Genomic DNA, 15,164 nt, shown 5'->3' with positions numbered 1-15,164 from the left:
TCATAGGATAAAAAAAAATGAAAAATTTTAAATAGAATCAAAAGGGATGGAGGTTAAAAATGGTCGATTTGGCTCGAAATACTTCGTATAAATTTAGATTCACTAAAATTATAAAAACCTAAAATAAAGTCAAGAATACTATAAGAATTATTAATTTCTCTTAAGTTGGTATAAATTCAATCAGGTAAGGATTGAATAAAATTTTCACACATAATAAAGAATCAGTAAGCTTAATTGTGTGTCAATAAAAATATTTTATTAATTTGAGATAATTAGGATTGCACCAATAATTTAGTAAGTAATTAAATTATTTTATGATACTATGAGTCTCGTGTCGGTCGTATTGAAGAATCTTGATGTTGCAATAATGGCGCTCTTTCTTGTCTTACTTCAGATAATGTAGACAGTTCTTGAACTGGGCTCCGTTGCCATAAACTTCTTGTAGCCATTTCTTGGTAACCTCTTCTCCTTATCTACAAACAAGAAATTTTACTTATGTTTAGTCTAATCGAATATAAATATATAAAAGAATAAGTAACCATTCACACGTTAAAAAACCCTGATAAATCCACGTCGCGTGAACCATAAGGACCTTTAAATTTACGCGGTATGGATTTAGGACCCTTACATTCACGCAGTGTAGATTTATCAGGACTTTTTTACGCATGAATAGACATGTCCAAAAAAAAAAACAGTTATTATAATGTTAAAATTTTTACAGAATATAAAATATCTTTGAACACAGATTAAACTCACTTGTTTATGATGAAGCTCATGCAGGTACAAAGTGGATAAGGACATATCAGCTGCAGTAAATTCGATAGGAACTGAAAAATCAGGTGTTAACTTTTGGCCGGATCCGAATACAGAAGCGCCAAGAGATTGATTAGATATTCCTTGCTGCAAACCATAAAGAAGACTTCGTTCGTTGTGCAGTGGACCTTCAGCTTTAGTCATGCCTCTTTTTACAAGACTTGACATGCAATCAAAACGATTGCCTGACAAATCGGCATCGGCTGACGTTGTCGCTGCTGATTGATTTGCAAAAATATTGCTCATACTTGGAACGCTTACATGATTAACTACTGTATTACAAATTATGTTGGCCACGATATCATTATACTAAAACAAATGATGAAATATCATAATTAAAATTTTTATATCGCGTGCCTAGATGTAAAAAGGCGAATAGCTAAGGGTTAATATGGATTTATGCTGAAAAGGCGTATAAAAAATTTTTTTTTGCCATTCGGTTTGAAATTGCCTGAAATGTAAAAATCTGTAAAAAAAAAAATTGGTATCCTAAAGCTGATAAGACGTATCCCAAAACATACGCCCTTTCAGCTTTAAGAAAAGTACTACTTAAAGGTAAAAGGGCGCAGAAAAATTATAGTTGTGATATCAAATGTTAAATAATAGATTCACAAGACAAGTTATACTAAAATAACAGCCTCATATACAAAGTTTGATATAAACAAATATAAAATAAATTGCGTAAAAATTAAGTAATTAATTTAAAGTAAAAATTACTTAATTAATTAAATCACGTGTACTTTATTGTTTTTTGTATATATTTTCTTTTTTAACTTTAAAAAATTGTATATTTGAGGTTTTACGCCGCTACTACCACAGAAAGTTTTTTTTTCACATTTTTAAACTACGAACAGGGTAGAAGTACCGTTTGTGGCCATTTATTGTTCAAATAAACGATAAAAATGAATCTATATTAATAAACCATTACAAACTCAATTTGTTTTAATATCAATTTTGTAAAACTCAACAAAAATATGATTATAATATAATTTTTTATAAATTAATTCAAATGTTAACTTGCCAAAAACGGTGCTAAGGTGGAAAAACGGTACTTCTGCCCTATGTTCTTTTGTAAACTGGCCGAAAAAAAAATTATACACCCTTTTACCTTTAGATCACCAAAATTTCAAATTCTTAAAATTAAAAGGACATATAATTAAAGACATATGCCTTTTTACCTTTGCAATTTTTAACTTCCCGATAAAAAAATCGAAGATTTTAAAAAATCGGGAAGTTATTGTTTTCACCCCGTTTTACGAAAATCGAGTTTTCATCGAATCTCGACGTTTCGAGGTCCTAGAAAGCTTCCCTGACTATTCCCGCGATGGTGTCTGTATGTCTGTGTGTGTGTGTGTGTGTGTGTGTGTGTGTGTGTGTGTGTGTGTGTGTGTGTGTGTGTGTGTGTGTGTGTGTGTGTGTGTGTGTGTGTGTGTGTGTGTGTGTGTGTGTGTGTGTGTGTGTGTGTGTGTGTGTGTGTGTGTGTGTGTGTGTGTGTGTGTGTGTGTGTGTGTGTGTATGTAAACCTCTTATAACTTTTGACCGATTTGATCGCGGTTGGTGCCATTCGAAAGGGCTTGACCAAACTTAGATTTTGTATATACTTTAGAATGATTCGGACCAGTAGATTTTGAGAAATCGCAAAAAAACTACAAAAAAAAATTTTTTCAAAAGTGGTTTTTTTGGAATAACTTGTAAATGGCTTTACCGATCAATTCCAAAAACTAATCAGCTCTTAACATCAAAAGACCACGTCGATCGCCGCCAGTCCGGTCAAAATCGGTCGATTCGTTCGTGAGTTATCGTTGACGAAAGAAAACCGAAAAAAGTGTTTTTTTGCAATTACTCCGAAATTTTTCGTTCTATCAATTTAAACTTGAAGATTCTTCATGAAGCTTAAAAAACTTCGTTGAATGCCACCAACCGCGTGTAAATCGGTTCATTCATTCAAAAGTTATTGCGATTTGAAAATTCAAAAAATAGTGTTTTATCAAACTTCTATCAAACTTTTGAGCTCGAAGAGCTCAAAAGCATACAAAAACTATTTTTTTTTAGCACGAAGAGCTCAAAATAACACACAAATTGTATTTATGAGCTCGAAGAGCTCCAAAACGTGATAAGTGCAATTTCAAGCGTTTAGGTATAGAATTGGCGGGAAGACGCAGGGATGGCCTTCAGGGTCAACCGTTTTCCTAATTTTTTTTTTTCAATTTTAAGCGTAGAATGTGTCTACTACTCGATTGGCAATAAAATAAAAAATATGCGCCCTTTTACTTTTAGGCACGCGATGTAATTTCTTGTAAAATTAAATCCATAATTTTGAAATAAAAATTTAAAAATAAAAACTTACTCCTGGTCCAAGACTGGAAAGACTATTCAGACTAGCCATCAGTGGATTAATATCACCCGGTACAATGTCAACATCTTTTTTAGCTCTTTCCCGTAAGGCTGTGACAAATGTTTCAGCATGACTCGGTGGTTTCCATTCGGGATTAGTTAAAGTAAAGTGTATCAGTGATAACTCTGTTTTTCCATCCTCAGCTTGAGTATATTGATTAGAAATTGGAATATGAAGAGTATGGCGCTCTCCACCATAAATATTATTATAGCCATCGGTACGATCCTCCTCAGGAGTAACAGGAAGAGTTTGCCACATAGGATGTCCATGTTTTCTGACATCCATTTGAGCAAAACTACATACGTCGCCAACTCCAGTTACTTCGATTGTAAAATTCCGATAAAAATCAACAATATCAAGAGATCGTTGGCGCATGTAAAAACATAAAATGAATGGCGTAAGAAGTGGTGATAATAATTCTTCTAATAAATGTACTGCTCTGTATTGAAATAGCTGGGCGACTTGTGCTCGCGTTGTTTGTGTATGAGCGTGACCTTTCCAACTATCTGGTCTATAATGCGTGTGTGCTAAAACAGCCGTAAGAAGTGTTTCTGGACACCAAACAAGATTTTCATCTGGAATGAACGCACGCGCCCCAGCGACTATTACTCCGAGAATTGTCATAGTTATTAGCATGTGTTCGACTGTTAAAACATCTTCGTCATATACTGTGAGAATAAGTATGACTGCGAGAATACTTCCACAAATAAAGGCAACGTTTTTAGCAATCACTGTCATTACAGGTGACGTGAATATACTCATGTATTTTGATGCTGGACGATAAGCACGATTTAAACGTGCATTTAGTTCATGGTCTAGTTCATTGAAGTGTCGTAAATAAAGACGACCATACAGAGACCACATTCGTGTTCCCAATGTTCCTGGTTCTCTTTTAATTACCTTAAATAATAAATAATATAAGTATTTGCATGAAATACACTATCGACAGAAAGTTTCCGGACAAGATGAAAATTTATTAAAATGATTATTAAAAGTAAAATAAATCAAGAAAAAAGTCAATGACACGATCGTACACACTTTGTAAAATAAAATAGCATTTTCTTTATAGATCAAGTTAATTTGTTTATGTATCATATTTAAATTAAAAAGTAAACAAGAAGGTTGTCCGGAAATTTTCCGTCGGTACTGTATATTATAAGTTTATGTCACATTATCATTGTCAATAAGCATGCTTATTTGATATACTACAACTCGAAAAGCATTTACAAAATAAAAGATTAACTCAATGCAAAAAAATACTAGTCTTTATACATTTTTTTGTTAAATAAAAGTACATTTTTCTAATTAAAAAAAAAAAAAAAAAAAAAAAAACATTAAAATTACTATCAAAAATATTGAACAATACAACACGGAAAAAAGTAAATTGTAATGAATAACAGTCGATTTATAACAAGTAATGATCAACTGCTAAAAATTACCATTTCAAACAGTAAAATCACGATTTAACTCATCACTTTTTAATATTTATCATTTAAATACTACAATTTATACTTTACATAGAAGAAAATACTATTTCAAACAGTAATATTCGCTATGTGAATGTCGAAAATGTTAAAATATAATAATTAAAAATTTTGACTTTGATATTTATCATGTCGTATCTAAAAAATGATCACTAAATTTCAAATACAAGCAACGTCAATATTTACAAAGTAAAATGGTAAATTTTAAACGCAACACTAAAAATGAAACTATAATTATTGACTTGCTTGGACTGGTAAAATATATATTTTAAGAGTAGAATTTTTACTGTTTCAAAGTTAAATTCTTCTAGATTGAGACCCCCTTCTCCTCATAGGATGAACTATATATTGAAACGGCAATTTTTACTGTTTGAAACTGTAATTTTTTAAGATGACAGAGTCGTTATTTATTATAGTGACAGCTACTTATCACTTATTTTCGATATTAAATTATAAATTGTGGCTTTTACATTTTCTACATTAAGTTCTGTAATATTTATATTTTTACCACCCCGATATCCGCTGTACTGTTTGAAACTATAAAAATTAATCGGAATCTGAGTGAATTTTACAGTTTACTTTTTTTCGTGAATTAATTTAAACTGCAAATGTTTTGTTGAAGAAAATTACTTTCTTAGTTTGAAGATATAAATTTTTTATCAAGTTTGAAATGATGAAAAAAATCAGTGTCATGATTTTAACGAAAATTTTATAATTAAATAAATAAGTCACAACTTATTCATTTAAAATTAGTTTCACTTGATTAAACTTAATTCAATAGAGAAGTTGCATAAATTTACTATCCCTACAAATTCATATACATATGAAAGAATAATTAATTTGAAGCATGTTTAAAAAAATTTTTTTTAAAATAACAAATTTCTTTTTTTATAAATAAATTATAAAAAATAAATAAATTCAGGCGCAATAAAAACGATTCCTCATTGGTTGTGACGTCACTATATCCGTTGAGGGTGAGAGCCAATCAGAATCGTACTATACACTTGTATTTTCTATATTTACACTTGTATTTTCGAAGACGTCTATCAGGACAATTAGCTGCAATACACCATTGTTTTCTCACTTCATCACTTTTGGGAACAGAAATAAAAAGTTTTTCCGGAGTAGAATGAGTTGTGTTGCGACATGAAGGTACAAAACAATATTTATAACTTTCTAGGTTTGGTGAAATATTTACTTTTAAATTGTTAGAAATCATTTTGCTCACGCTTTTCAATTATTATTAATTGTTTCTAATATTTTTTAGTCGAGAAAAATTTTTAATCACACCAATTAATTTTTTCAAAACAGATATAACCTATATAATATTAACTATTTTATTTATTTTAAAAACATAAACATGGATGCTTCATTGACTCGACGCGTGGTGGCGTTACTGAACCGATATAATGACGTCACTTTCATTTAAAAATGAATTTTCAAAGTATAATTTTTAATTGACAATTACGTAAAAAATCAATTGTTAAAAAATTTTTTACTTAAACTGTCTTAATAATTCCTATTAAACTTTCGAATAAAAAAATAATTACAAAACATGCAACTTCTCTATTGTGAAGTCGAAACTTGGTGGTAAAATATTATTCTCACAAATCAAGGTTTTTTTTTCTCTCGAAAATTCTTCAAAGCAATAATTATTTTTAGTTTTTCTTTAACCAATTATTTAAAAATTTTTTTAATTTTTCACAAAAAAATTGTTTTTTTTTTTTTTTACAAATTTAAAGAAAAATTGCATGCTTTTTAAAAATAAAATACATGAAGTATACATTACCTCAGCATAGTTAAAAAATGAGTATAAAATTTGCCATAGTAATATAAGAGGACATAATATAAAATTAGCTACTCCAACCCACAAAATTTGTTTAGATAACATTCTTGCGAGTTCTTGTCTCTTATTTAATTTTTTATAATCTTCTTTGAGATGCCAATTGTTCTCAAATGGTGACCATGGACCCCCTGTGTAAATTAAATCATGGTTAATAAAGATAAGATAAATTAATTAACTAACGCAGTATTTAATGTATTAACTTACAAAATAATAACAACTCCATGTTATACTTTAATCCTCGTGTCATAAAAATAAATTCACCAATAAATGGAGCTTTTAGTCTAACGGGTAGAAGTGATTTATTAATCATAGCCACCATATAATTTTTAAATCTCAATATTCTATGATAAATATCTAATTCAGTCAATTCTCGTTTATGGATACACATTTCTTGATCTTTCTGTACCTCCCTAATACGTTTTTGAACTTCATGCCACGTTAAATTATCGAGATCATTATCATCAATTTTTAATGCTATGTTGAAAAACATTTTAATGTCCCAAAATTGTGTTAAATGATATAAAACTTTAACAGCACGTAATATCCAAAAAATAGCAGCTATTAAAATACATATCCACGTCACCAATCCCATTGACGCTAAAATTTCTTTAGATGATAATATTGCATCACTTATTGATGTCTTGTGCGAAGGATTAACTATTACTTTATCCCTAAAAATATAAAAAAATTCAATAAGTAAATTTTCATTTTCTTATTCTAATAAATTAAGAAGTTTTATCAACGATTAATACATACTTAAAGAGTACTGAATAATCTATACAATGGAACAGGAAAGTTGAAAATCCAACAACGAAAATAAATTGACTAAGTTCTAAAATTTCTTGTAACATCATACAAGCAAAACCATGTTTTTGGTGATAATGATACATTCTAGTAAAAAATGAATCTAAATCTTCTATATGATTCCATCGTGATTTTCCACCTTCTGGAACTACATGAATCATAACACCAGATCCATGTGGCGTTTCGTCTGGATCATCACCTTCACCATCTCCATTTTCAGCAGAGTAAGGATTAAGTTGTTGGTAGCTGCCATCAAGTACTGTGGTCATCTGAAAAATATTTTTATTAGTAATGATATTATTGCTGATTAGGTATTTAAATTATAGTGTGTTTGATGATTTCATGCTACATAGAATAGTAAAGTACATAAGTATTCGAGTAATTACGCAGATATAGGATTCAAATTATTTTGGTAGAATAATTTCATGAAAGATTTAAAAGGTTGATTTTTTGTTTGACAGATTAATTGATATGATAAATGAATTGATAAAAAATCTTAATCTTCCAAACCTTACATGAATTCAGTAAAATGAAAATATAGTGAGGCCAAATTTTTAAATTCTTTCTTTTGAAACATATTTTTCTGCATGATTACCATTTTTAATATAAGAAAAATATTTTTTAAATTAAATAGATGATATAAAATAAGATAGTTAATCTAATTGTATCAACATGCAAACACTTCAAAGTTAGTTTGAATAATATAGCGAAAAAAAAATATCTTCAATTTTTCATTATCAATATTTAGTATTTGGTAAAATATTGATATTATTTTTCAATGTGATTAAGGAAAAATTGAAAAAAAAACTACTTTAAGTGATTAAATTGTTTTTCTGTTTGTTACACTAATGAATATTTGAGAATGATTTATTAATTCAAAAGATAAATTTTCTGATAACTATCAAAAGTATTCTATCTAGTGTTATTGATGATATAATTTTTTTTCAGTTTGATTACATAAATAATTTATCAATCTGAAGTCGGAAAGAGAAATATTAACTTTATTTTGATTGAGTTATTTTTCACGAAATATACAATTAATTGGAAGTATAGTAAAGAAGTTTTTTCTAAGTGAACGTTTATAAAATTCTAATGATTTATATCGAGGGCTATGAGTATGACGAAATTTCACTCGCAGTGACAATAAATGTGACAGAATATTCATGACAAAATACCAAAATGCCCAGAGTAAAGAAATATTTAAAATTTTGATAGTAATCAATTATTATGATGAAAAAAACAGTAATAATGATAATTAATAGTGATGAGTTTGTAATTATCTTCATTGCATGTAAAAAGTATCGCAGCCAGTGTTGTTTAATGATTATTTTCGTCCCTGATTATAGTTAAAATGATTGATGATTTTTGTAACTATGAAAATGATTGCGAAGATGCGATAATGCATGCTAGCAGACATACGTTCATACATACACGAACTAATTTTAATTTATTAATAAATTTTTTAAGAAAAATTTTGTAATTTAACGAAAACGGCTTAAATATGTATAATACAATAATATATATTTTTTTCCTAAATTTCATTCACAGAAAAATCGCGTTTTTTTATAGAAAAAAAGTGATGATCCTATTGTTTTTTACAAAAACGGATTACCTCGTTTCAAAATTCGGAAACTGATGATAATCCCATTTTATTAAATTTAACCCTTAAAAGAAGTTTCCACGAATAAATCAAATAATTTTTCGAATAAATTTCATGAGAGACTATGTACTAAAAACAAAATCAAGTTTAAATATTCCGAAAGAAATCAAGTTTAAAAATTATAAATTTAGCGGATTTTGAAATCAAGCAATGAATTGTTAAAAATAAAAATTTTCGTTTTTATTTTGCTGCTATAAATTAAATTATTTAAACAAGCGCCATTGCAATGAGAAAAAAGTCATGCATTAAAATAATATTATAAAAAACATTTTCAGTGAGTTTGTGATTATTATACTTAAAAATAAAAAGTATTGACTTTGTTTTTAAAAATAAATTCGTAGCTTATTTTTGGTAGAAATAAAAAATGAAAAGTTTATAACGTCATAATTCGTGGCGCTCAAATTTACATTTTTGAGAATTTTCACTGTATGAAAGTGTACATATTCATTTGGCGTACTAGATTCGAATCAAACTTTAGCTAGTAAAAAGGGTGCAACCAAAATCATTTTTCAATTTATTTTTGTTAATCATGGATTGTTTAACGTTATCGAGATTCAAAGATCAATTATAGTATAGAGTATGTACAATCCAAAAATTACATATTGTGGTTCATATTTTATCAAATAGTAGATCTCGATATATTTACGTTTTAGTATAGAATGTACACAAAAGTGATTCTATGTTGATTTTGTTAAAACTACTCAATATTAGTAGAGCTAACGAAAACTGAACATCAATACTGTGGCTCTTTTTCAATAATAAATGAGCATTCGAAGATCTAAAAGAGTAAAACTGAAGTTTTATTACAGACGTAATAAATGTTAAATAGAAAAAAAAAACGTATTCTGTGTCAATAAACTACAAATAAAAGTAAGACTAACTTCAATAATTCATTTTCCAGGATATTCTTTTATTTGATCTTTTTGCATAAAAACGTAGATATATATATATATATATATATATATATATATATATATATATATATATATATATATATATATATGAGTTGAAGCTTACTAAAAAGCTGTTGAAACACTGAGCTAATACGTAATATTTTTTCTACATAAAATACAATCCAGATTAATTACGTCCACAAGCTGCTATCTAATTACGACTCATAGTTTATATCTATACTCCAAGTAAAGTTTCTATAAAAGTTTTTTAAATCGATTCTACACAGTAGAAAAAAATATTTAATTACGAGTAATATTTATTATTTCAACAACTCCTATAAATTTCCTGAGTAGATAAAATATTAAAAGTTTACATTATTTACCAATATTATTTCTTTTAATGATTATTCATTAGATTTTTTTAACAGTCTCATTTTTTCAAAAAAATTTTTAATTATTTTGATTTTTTTATTATTAAAAAAAAAATTCTTTTCAAATAAAAAAGTTCACATTATTCATAAAAATTCCTTAAAAATTTTATCTTAAAGTATAAAATGTCAGTGAAAAATTTATCAAAAAAAATTTATTCATTAAAACTGTAATTTTAATTGATTTTGTTTAAAATTTAAAGTGCCGCGCTAACGTGCAAAGCTACACTGATAGAAGGATTTCTTAGCATTTAAGAAATATTTCTTTGTATTTAAAAAATATTTCTTAGTATTTATATTTCTTAATATTTAAGAAATATTTCTTAATATTTAGGAAATATTTTTTTGTATTTAAGAAATATTTTTTAAATATTAAGAAATGATGTTTAAGAAATGATTTCTTAAATACAAAGAAATCTTTTTAAATACTAAGAAATCCTTATATCAGTGTAATTTTTTAAGTGCTTTCTCAAAGACAGTCTTTGTTAACAACATAGTTTCTAATAAGTTTAAAAAAAATAAATTACTTTAGGTTTATATCTATCAAAAGTTTAAAAAAATTCATATTTAAAAATATCGCTTAAATTTAATCCAGCTAAAGCTTGAGTACTACCAACTTTATCAAAAGCCAGTAGCTAATTCAAAACCAATACTTGTTATATCTAAAAATAAATCGATAATATGATTTAACAAAACAAAACAAGTGACTAATAATATAATATAAATATGATAAAAGTAACTAAACGTTTTTTTTTTCTGAAAAGGAGCCTTACCGTTCTTACTCTGTGATTTGGCTCCACGCAGGTTATAATAGTGTCACGTTTCATTCTTTCATTTCATCATTCAATTAAAATACCTACCAGTCAACACTTGCACTCCAAACAAATAAAATACAGGTCATTTGTGAGGTCGAGATGACAACGCGAACGATGTTGAATGAGCTGAGAAATGATTAAATATCCTAATGTAAAGTAGAGTAATTTTACTGATAATTGATAACAATTCAAAAAAATAAATTCAAAGCAGTTATTAAATTAAACGAAAATAAAATTAAAAAAAAATAAATAAATAAAATAAAATAAACACTTGATATTACACGTGACACTTGCCTGTATATAAAAGTAGTATTCTATTCTTGCATTCTACCTTGACTTAAATGTGTATACATACATGACACATGTATGTATACACATATATGCATTAGAATGTATTTATATTAACTTTGTTGTGAATCAGGAGTAGAATTAAATTCTTTTTTTTTAATTTTCATGAATAAAAAATCAGCAGAGCTAATTTAAAAACATTTTTAATTTAATAAGTGTAAAAATGAAAATCTAAAAAATTGCACAGGAGATTTTAGAAAATTTCCAAGTACATTTTTTCATAAAATAATTTTTTTAATAAATAAATTATTTATAAATTTATAAAAAATTGTCGGACAACTGCAACAATACTCATAAATTTTTGAGTAATAAAGCAATTTTTTTCACGAATTAAAAATATATTATAAGTTTTGTTAATGTTAGTTTCATATGTTTCAAATAACAAATGGAGTACTTTATCAATGTTATGATTATTAATGTCATTATGATTTTAACAAAGAAAACAGAAGGAAATATAAAGATTGTATGAAATGATGACTAATGTTTGGCAATACAGCTGATCTTGATAAACAAAGCAAATAGACTTACCTTCGTCGTTGATTTTCTTTCTTTCCTACAAACGACACGTACTTATTTAAATTTACAAATTTTTCGCGTGCTATTATTCACATAATGACAATCATTCGATGAGAGTTTAACCACTATAAATTTAAACATTTGTATATTTTCAGTATTACGTCTGTTTTCTGTGACACACCATTTTGCTATTTTTTTCTTTGTGATTGTGATGCTGACTTTGCTAACCTAATGTTATACGCTAAACAATTAATTTTTATGATTTTTACCTAGTCTGAGACAGCAACAAGATTTGCTGCCATCTGGGATTGTACAATAGAAAACAATCGACTAATAAAATTGTCTGTTGGCGCTATCTGAACTGTATTCGAGAAGCTGTGATGAAAGTCATAGCGCGAAACTCAAAAGATATTACCTTGGCTCTCTAGATACGACAGTTATAATTTATTCGCGTAAGTTTTATGTTTTATAATTAATTAAATTAAATTAATTAAATTAAATTAAACTATTTATAATGTATATAACTCAAATTCGTGAAAAATATAACAAATTAATAGCAAATAACAAATATTTAGTTTTATGCTACTAACCACTCCTACCACGTCCCCAGACGTGCTAACAGAGCACTGAGGAGAGGTAAGGTGAGATAGGCTGAGAACACCGCTGTCCATCTTACAGCAACAAAAAAAGTTTATTTCTAACAAATTAAGGAAAAATTTTCTCGGGAACTTGAACAATAAAAAACTAAGATGTTACATTTCCAAAAATATCTCTATTTTTGAGATATTTTTGGAAATGTAACATCTTAGTTTTTTATTGTCCAAGTTCTCAAGAAAATTTTTTCTTAATTTATTTTATACCATGAATGAGAACCACCAAGACCCGAGAAAAAATATTTATATATAATTATATATATTTATATATAAATTGGTTATATATGATTATACATGAAAAATGGCCACAAATATAATCATATCTAATTATATATAACTATATATAACAATATTTAATTATATATTTATTACAACTAATTAATTATTGGGTTAATTTTATGGATAGAATATTTAATATGGTCCTACGCAATTCTGTGTAACCAATTAAAATGCAAAAAAAAAAATATCTAGATATAATTTTATAGCTATAATACCAGCGGTCACCCATCCAACTATTAACCCTGCCCAATGCTGCTTAACTTTGGTGATCTCTGTGCGTCTTGAAGTGTTTTTTTTTTTTTTTAAAGAAGTTTATTTGCTTTATTTTAATTACATAAGTTTTACAATAAATATTTGGCTGCAAATCAACTTAAAAACTAGCCATTATATTATGTTTATTAATAAGATATTAGTCTCCGTGTGTGGAGCTACTCATATCAATCGTATATGTGGATCTGAAATTATTAGAACCTAAGTATTTTGTTAATTAAATATGCATTGGGAGGTATCCAATTAGGATATATATTCTTGTTATTTGAGGAGCGGTGGGAAAATTGCAAAAACCCTCGCTTAGCTTATTAAAAAAAAAAAAATTAATAAAGAAAAAAATAAAAATATTAAAGAAAAAAGATTATAGCTTAATTCTGTACATATATACAAATATACATATTAACACTTCAACACGTCGCTGACCAGCCGTTGAGTTTTTGCGTCTTGAAGTGTCTGCTGTGCTGCTGTCTTAGATAATAATGATTCTATGATTTACATAATGTATCATATGAGTTTATCATAAATGGAATATAAAAATTGATTTTAATATATATTTGGATAGTCATTATTCATAATTTATTTATTTTACCGAATTTCATTATAATATAACACTTATTTAAATAATAAAATAAATAATGATTATTTTACTATTAGGTAATAGCAGAGCAGACCAAAACATCTCATAGGAAATGTGACAAATTTTGTATTTCAGAATTATTTAAACGTAATTATAAACATCATTTTACACTTTTTGTGATTACCAAAAAAAAATTTTTTTTTCAAAGAAAAAATTTTTATGCCTGTTAATTATATATAAGCATATATAATTCTATATACTTATATATAATTATATATGGGACTATATACAATCTTGCATGTCTGTATATTGCTCCATATATAGTCATATATAATTATATATGATTATATATAACCTCATATACAATTCCATATAAAATCATGTATGATTATATATAATTCTATATACTTATATATAATTGTATATGGAACTATATATAATCGTGCATGGTTGTATATTGCTCCATATATAGTCATATATAATTATATATGATTATATATAACCTCATATACAATTCCATATATAATCATGTATGATTATATATAATTCTATATACTTATATATAATTGTATATGGAACTATATATAATCGTGCGTGGTTGTATATTGCTCCATATATAGTCATATATAATTATATATGATTATATATAACCTCATATACAATTCCATATATAATCATGTATGATGTAATACACTACTTTTGTTAACTAACATTCATTGTAATGTATTTTGGAAGGCCGCAAGGAGCTACGACTCCATGGCCTTTAAACAATAAATAATAATAATAATTATGTATGATCATATATAATTATATAGAAACATTTTTTCTCGGGGAGTTTATTTCTAATGTATTTATATTCTATTTTATTTCACATATTCTATTTTATTTCACAATATAATTATAATTGTTATTATCATTTTGAAATAATCTTTATTAATGTTAAATGTCTTCGCGCCTTGTGGATTGTATGAATGCTAGGATTATTTGTATAATTAATGTAAGGCCCTTAGGGAGCTTCGGCTTCAGGGTCTAAATTTTTGAATAAATAAATAAATATAACTCAAATTTGTGAAAAATACGGCTGTGTTACAGGTCTACTCATAATATCTTTACTCACAGCTATCAATGACATCTGCAATCAGTTACATTTTTATTCGAAATCATATTCATTCAGTCACAACTTTATTCAATCAAATCTTTACTCTGATTCAACTTTACTCAATATTACTAGCATTCAGGTAGAACTTTAATCAGTTACAACCTTACTCAAATTCGACAGTAGTCAATTACAACTTTGCTCAGTTTCAATTGTATTCAGTTTCAAGTCTATTCTCTGAATTTTTAACTCAGTTACATCTCTATTCACAAAGAATTTATTCACTT

At 27.0% G+C, this 15,164-nt stretch overlaps 1 protein-coding gene across 2 annotated transcripts; it reads right to left on the bottom strand.

The window, feature by feature from the left end:
• Positions 1-234: 234 nt before the first annotated feature.
• On the bottom strand, positions 235-12,256 carry LOC123261005 (autophagy-related protein 9A). Of its 2 annotated transcripts, XM_044722439.1 has the most exons (8): positions 12,015-12,256; positions 11,097-11,264; positions 7,295-7,611; positions 6,743-7,209; positions 6,482-6,666; positions 3,161-4,108; positions 757-1,122; positions 235-473 (listed from the first exon to the last, which is right to left on the bottom strand). In XM_044722439.1, the coding sequence occupies exons 2-8, from the start codon at positions 11,148-11,150 to the stop codon at positions 321-323; spliced, it is 2,490 nt and encodes an 829-aa protein (XP_044578374.1). In that variant the 5' UTR covers positions 11,151-11,264; positions 12,015-12,256; the 3' UTR covers positions 235-320. The 2 variants fall into 2 exon arrangements, with proteins under 2 accessions (XP_044578374.1, XP_044578375.1); XM_044722440.1 differs by lacking the exon at positions 11,097-11,264.
• Positions 12,257-15,164: the final 2,908 nt, after the last annotated feature.

Source organism: Cotesia glomerata, linkage group LG3, assembly GCF_020080835.1.
Source record: "Cotesia glomerata isolate CgM1 linkage group LG3, MPM_Cglom_v2.3, whole genome shotgun sequence".
Classification (NCBI taxonomy): domain Eukaryota; kingdom Metazoa; phylum Arthropoda; class Insecta; order Hymenoptera; family Braconidae; genus Cotesia; species Cotesia glomerata.
The sequence above is the reverse complement of the archived record's forward strand: the minus strand, read 5'-3'. Positions and strand labels throughout refer to the sequence as shown.

Coding starts and splice junctions, on each gene's coding strand:
- LOC123261005 (XM_044722439.1), bottom strand. CDS start 11,150: ATGAAACGTGACACTATTATAACCTGCGTGGAGCCAAATCACAGAGTA. Junction 7,210..7,294: donor GATTATTCAGTACTCTTTAA/GTATGTATTAAT, acceptor TTATATTTTTAG/GGATAAAGTAATAGTTAATC. Junction 4,109..6,481: donor CATTTTTTAACTATGCTGAG/GTAATGTATACT, acceptor TTATTATTTAAG/GTAATTAAAAGAGAACCAGG.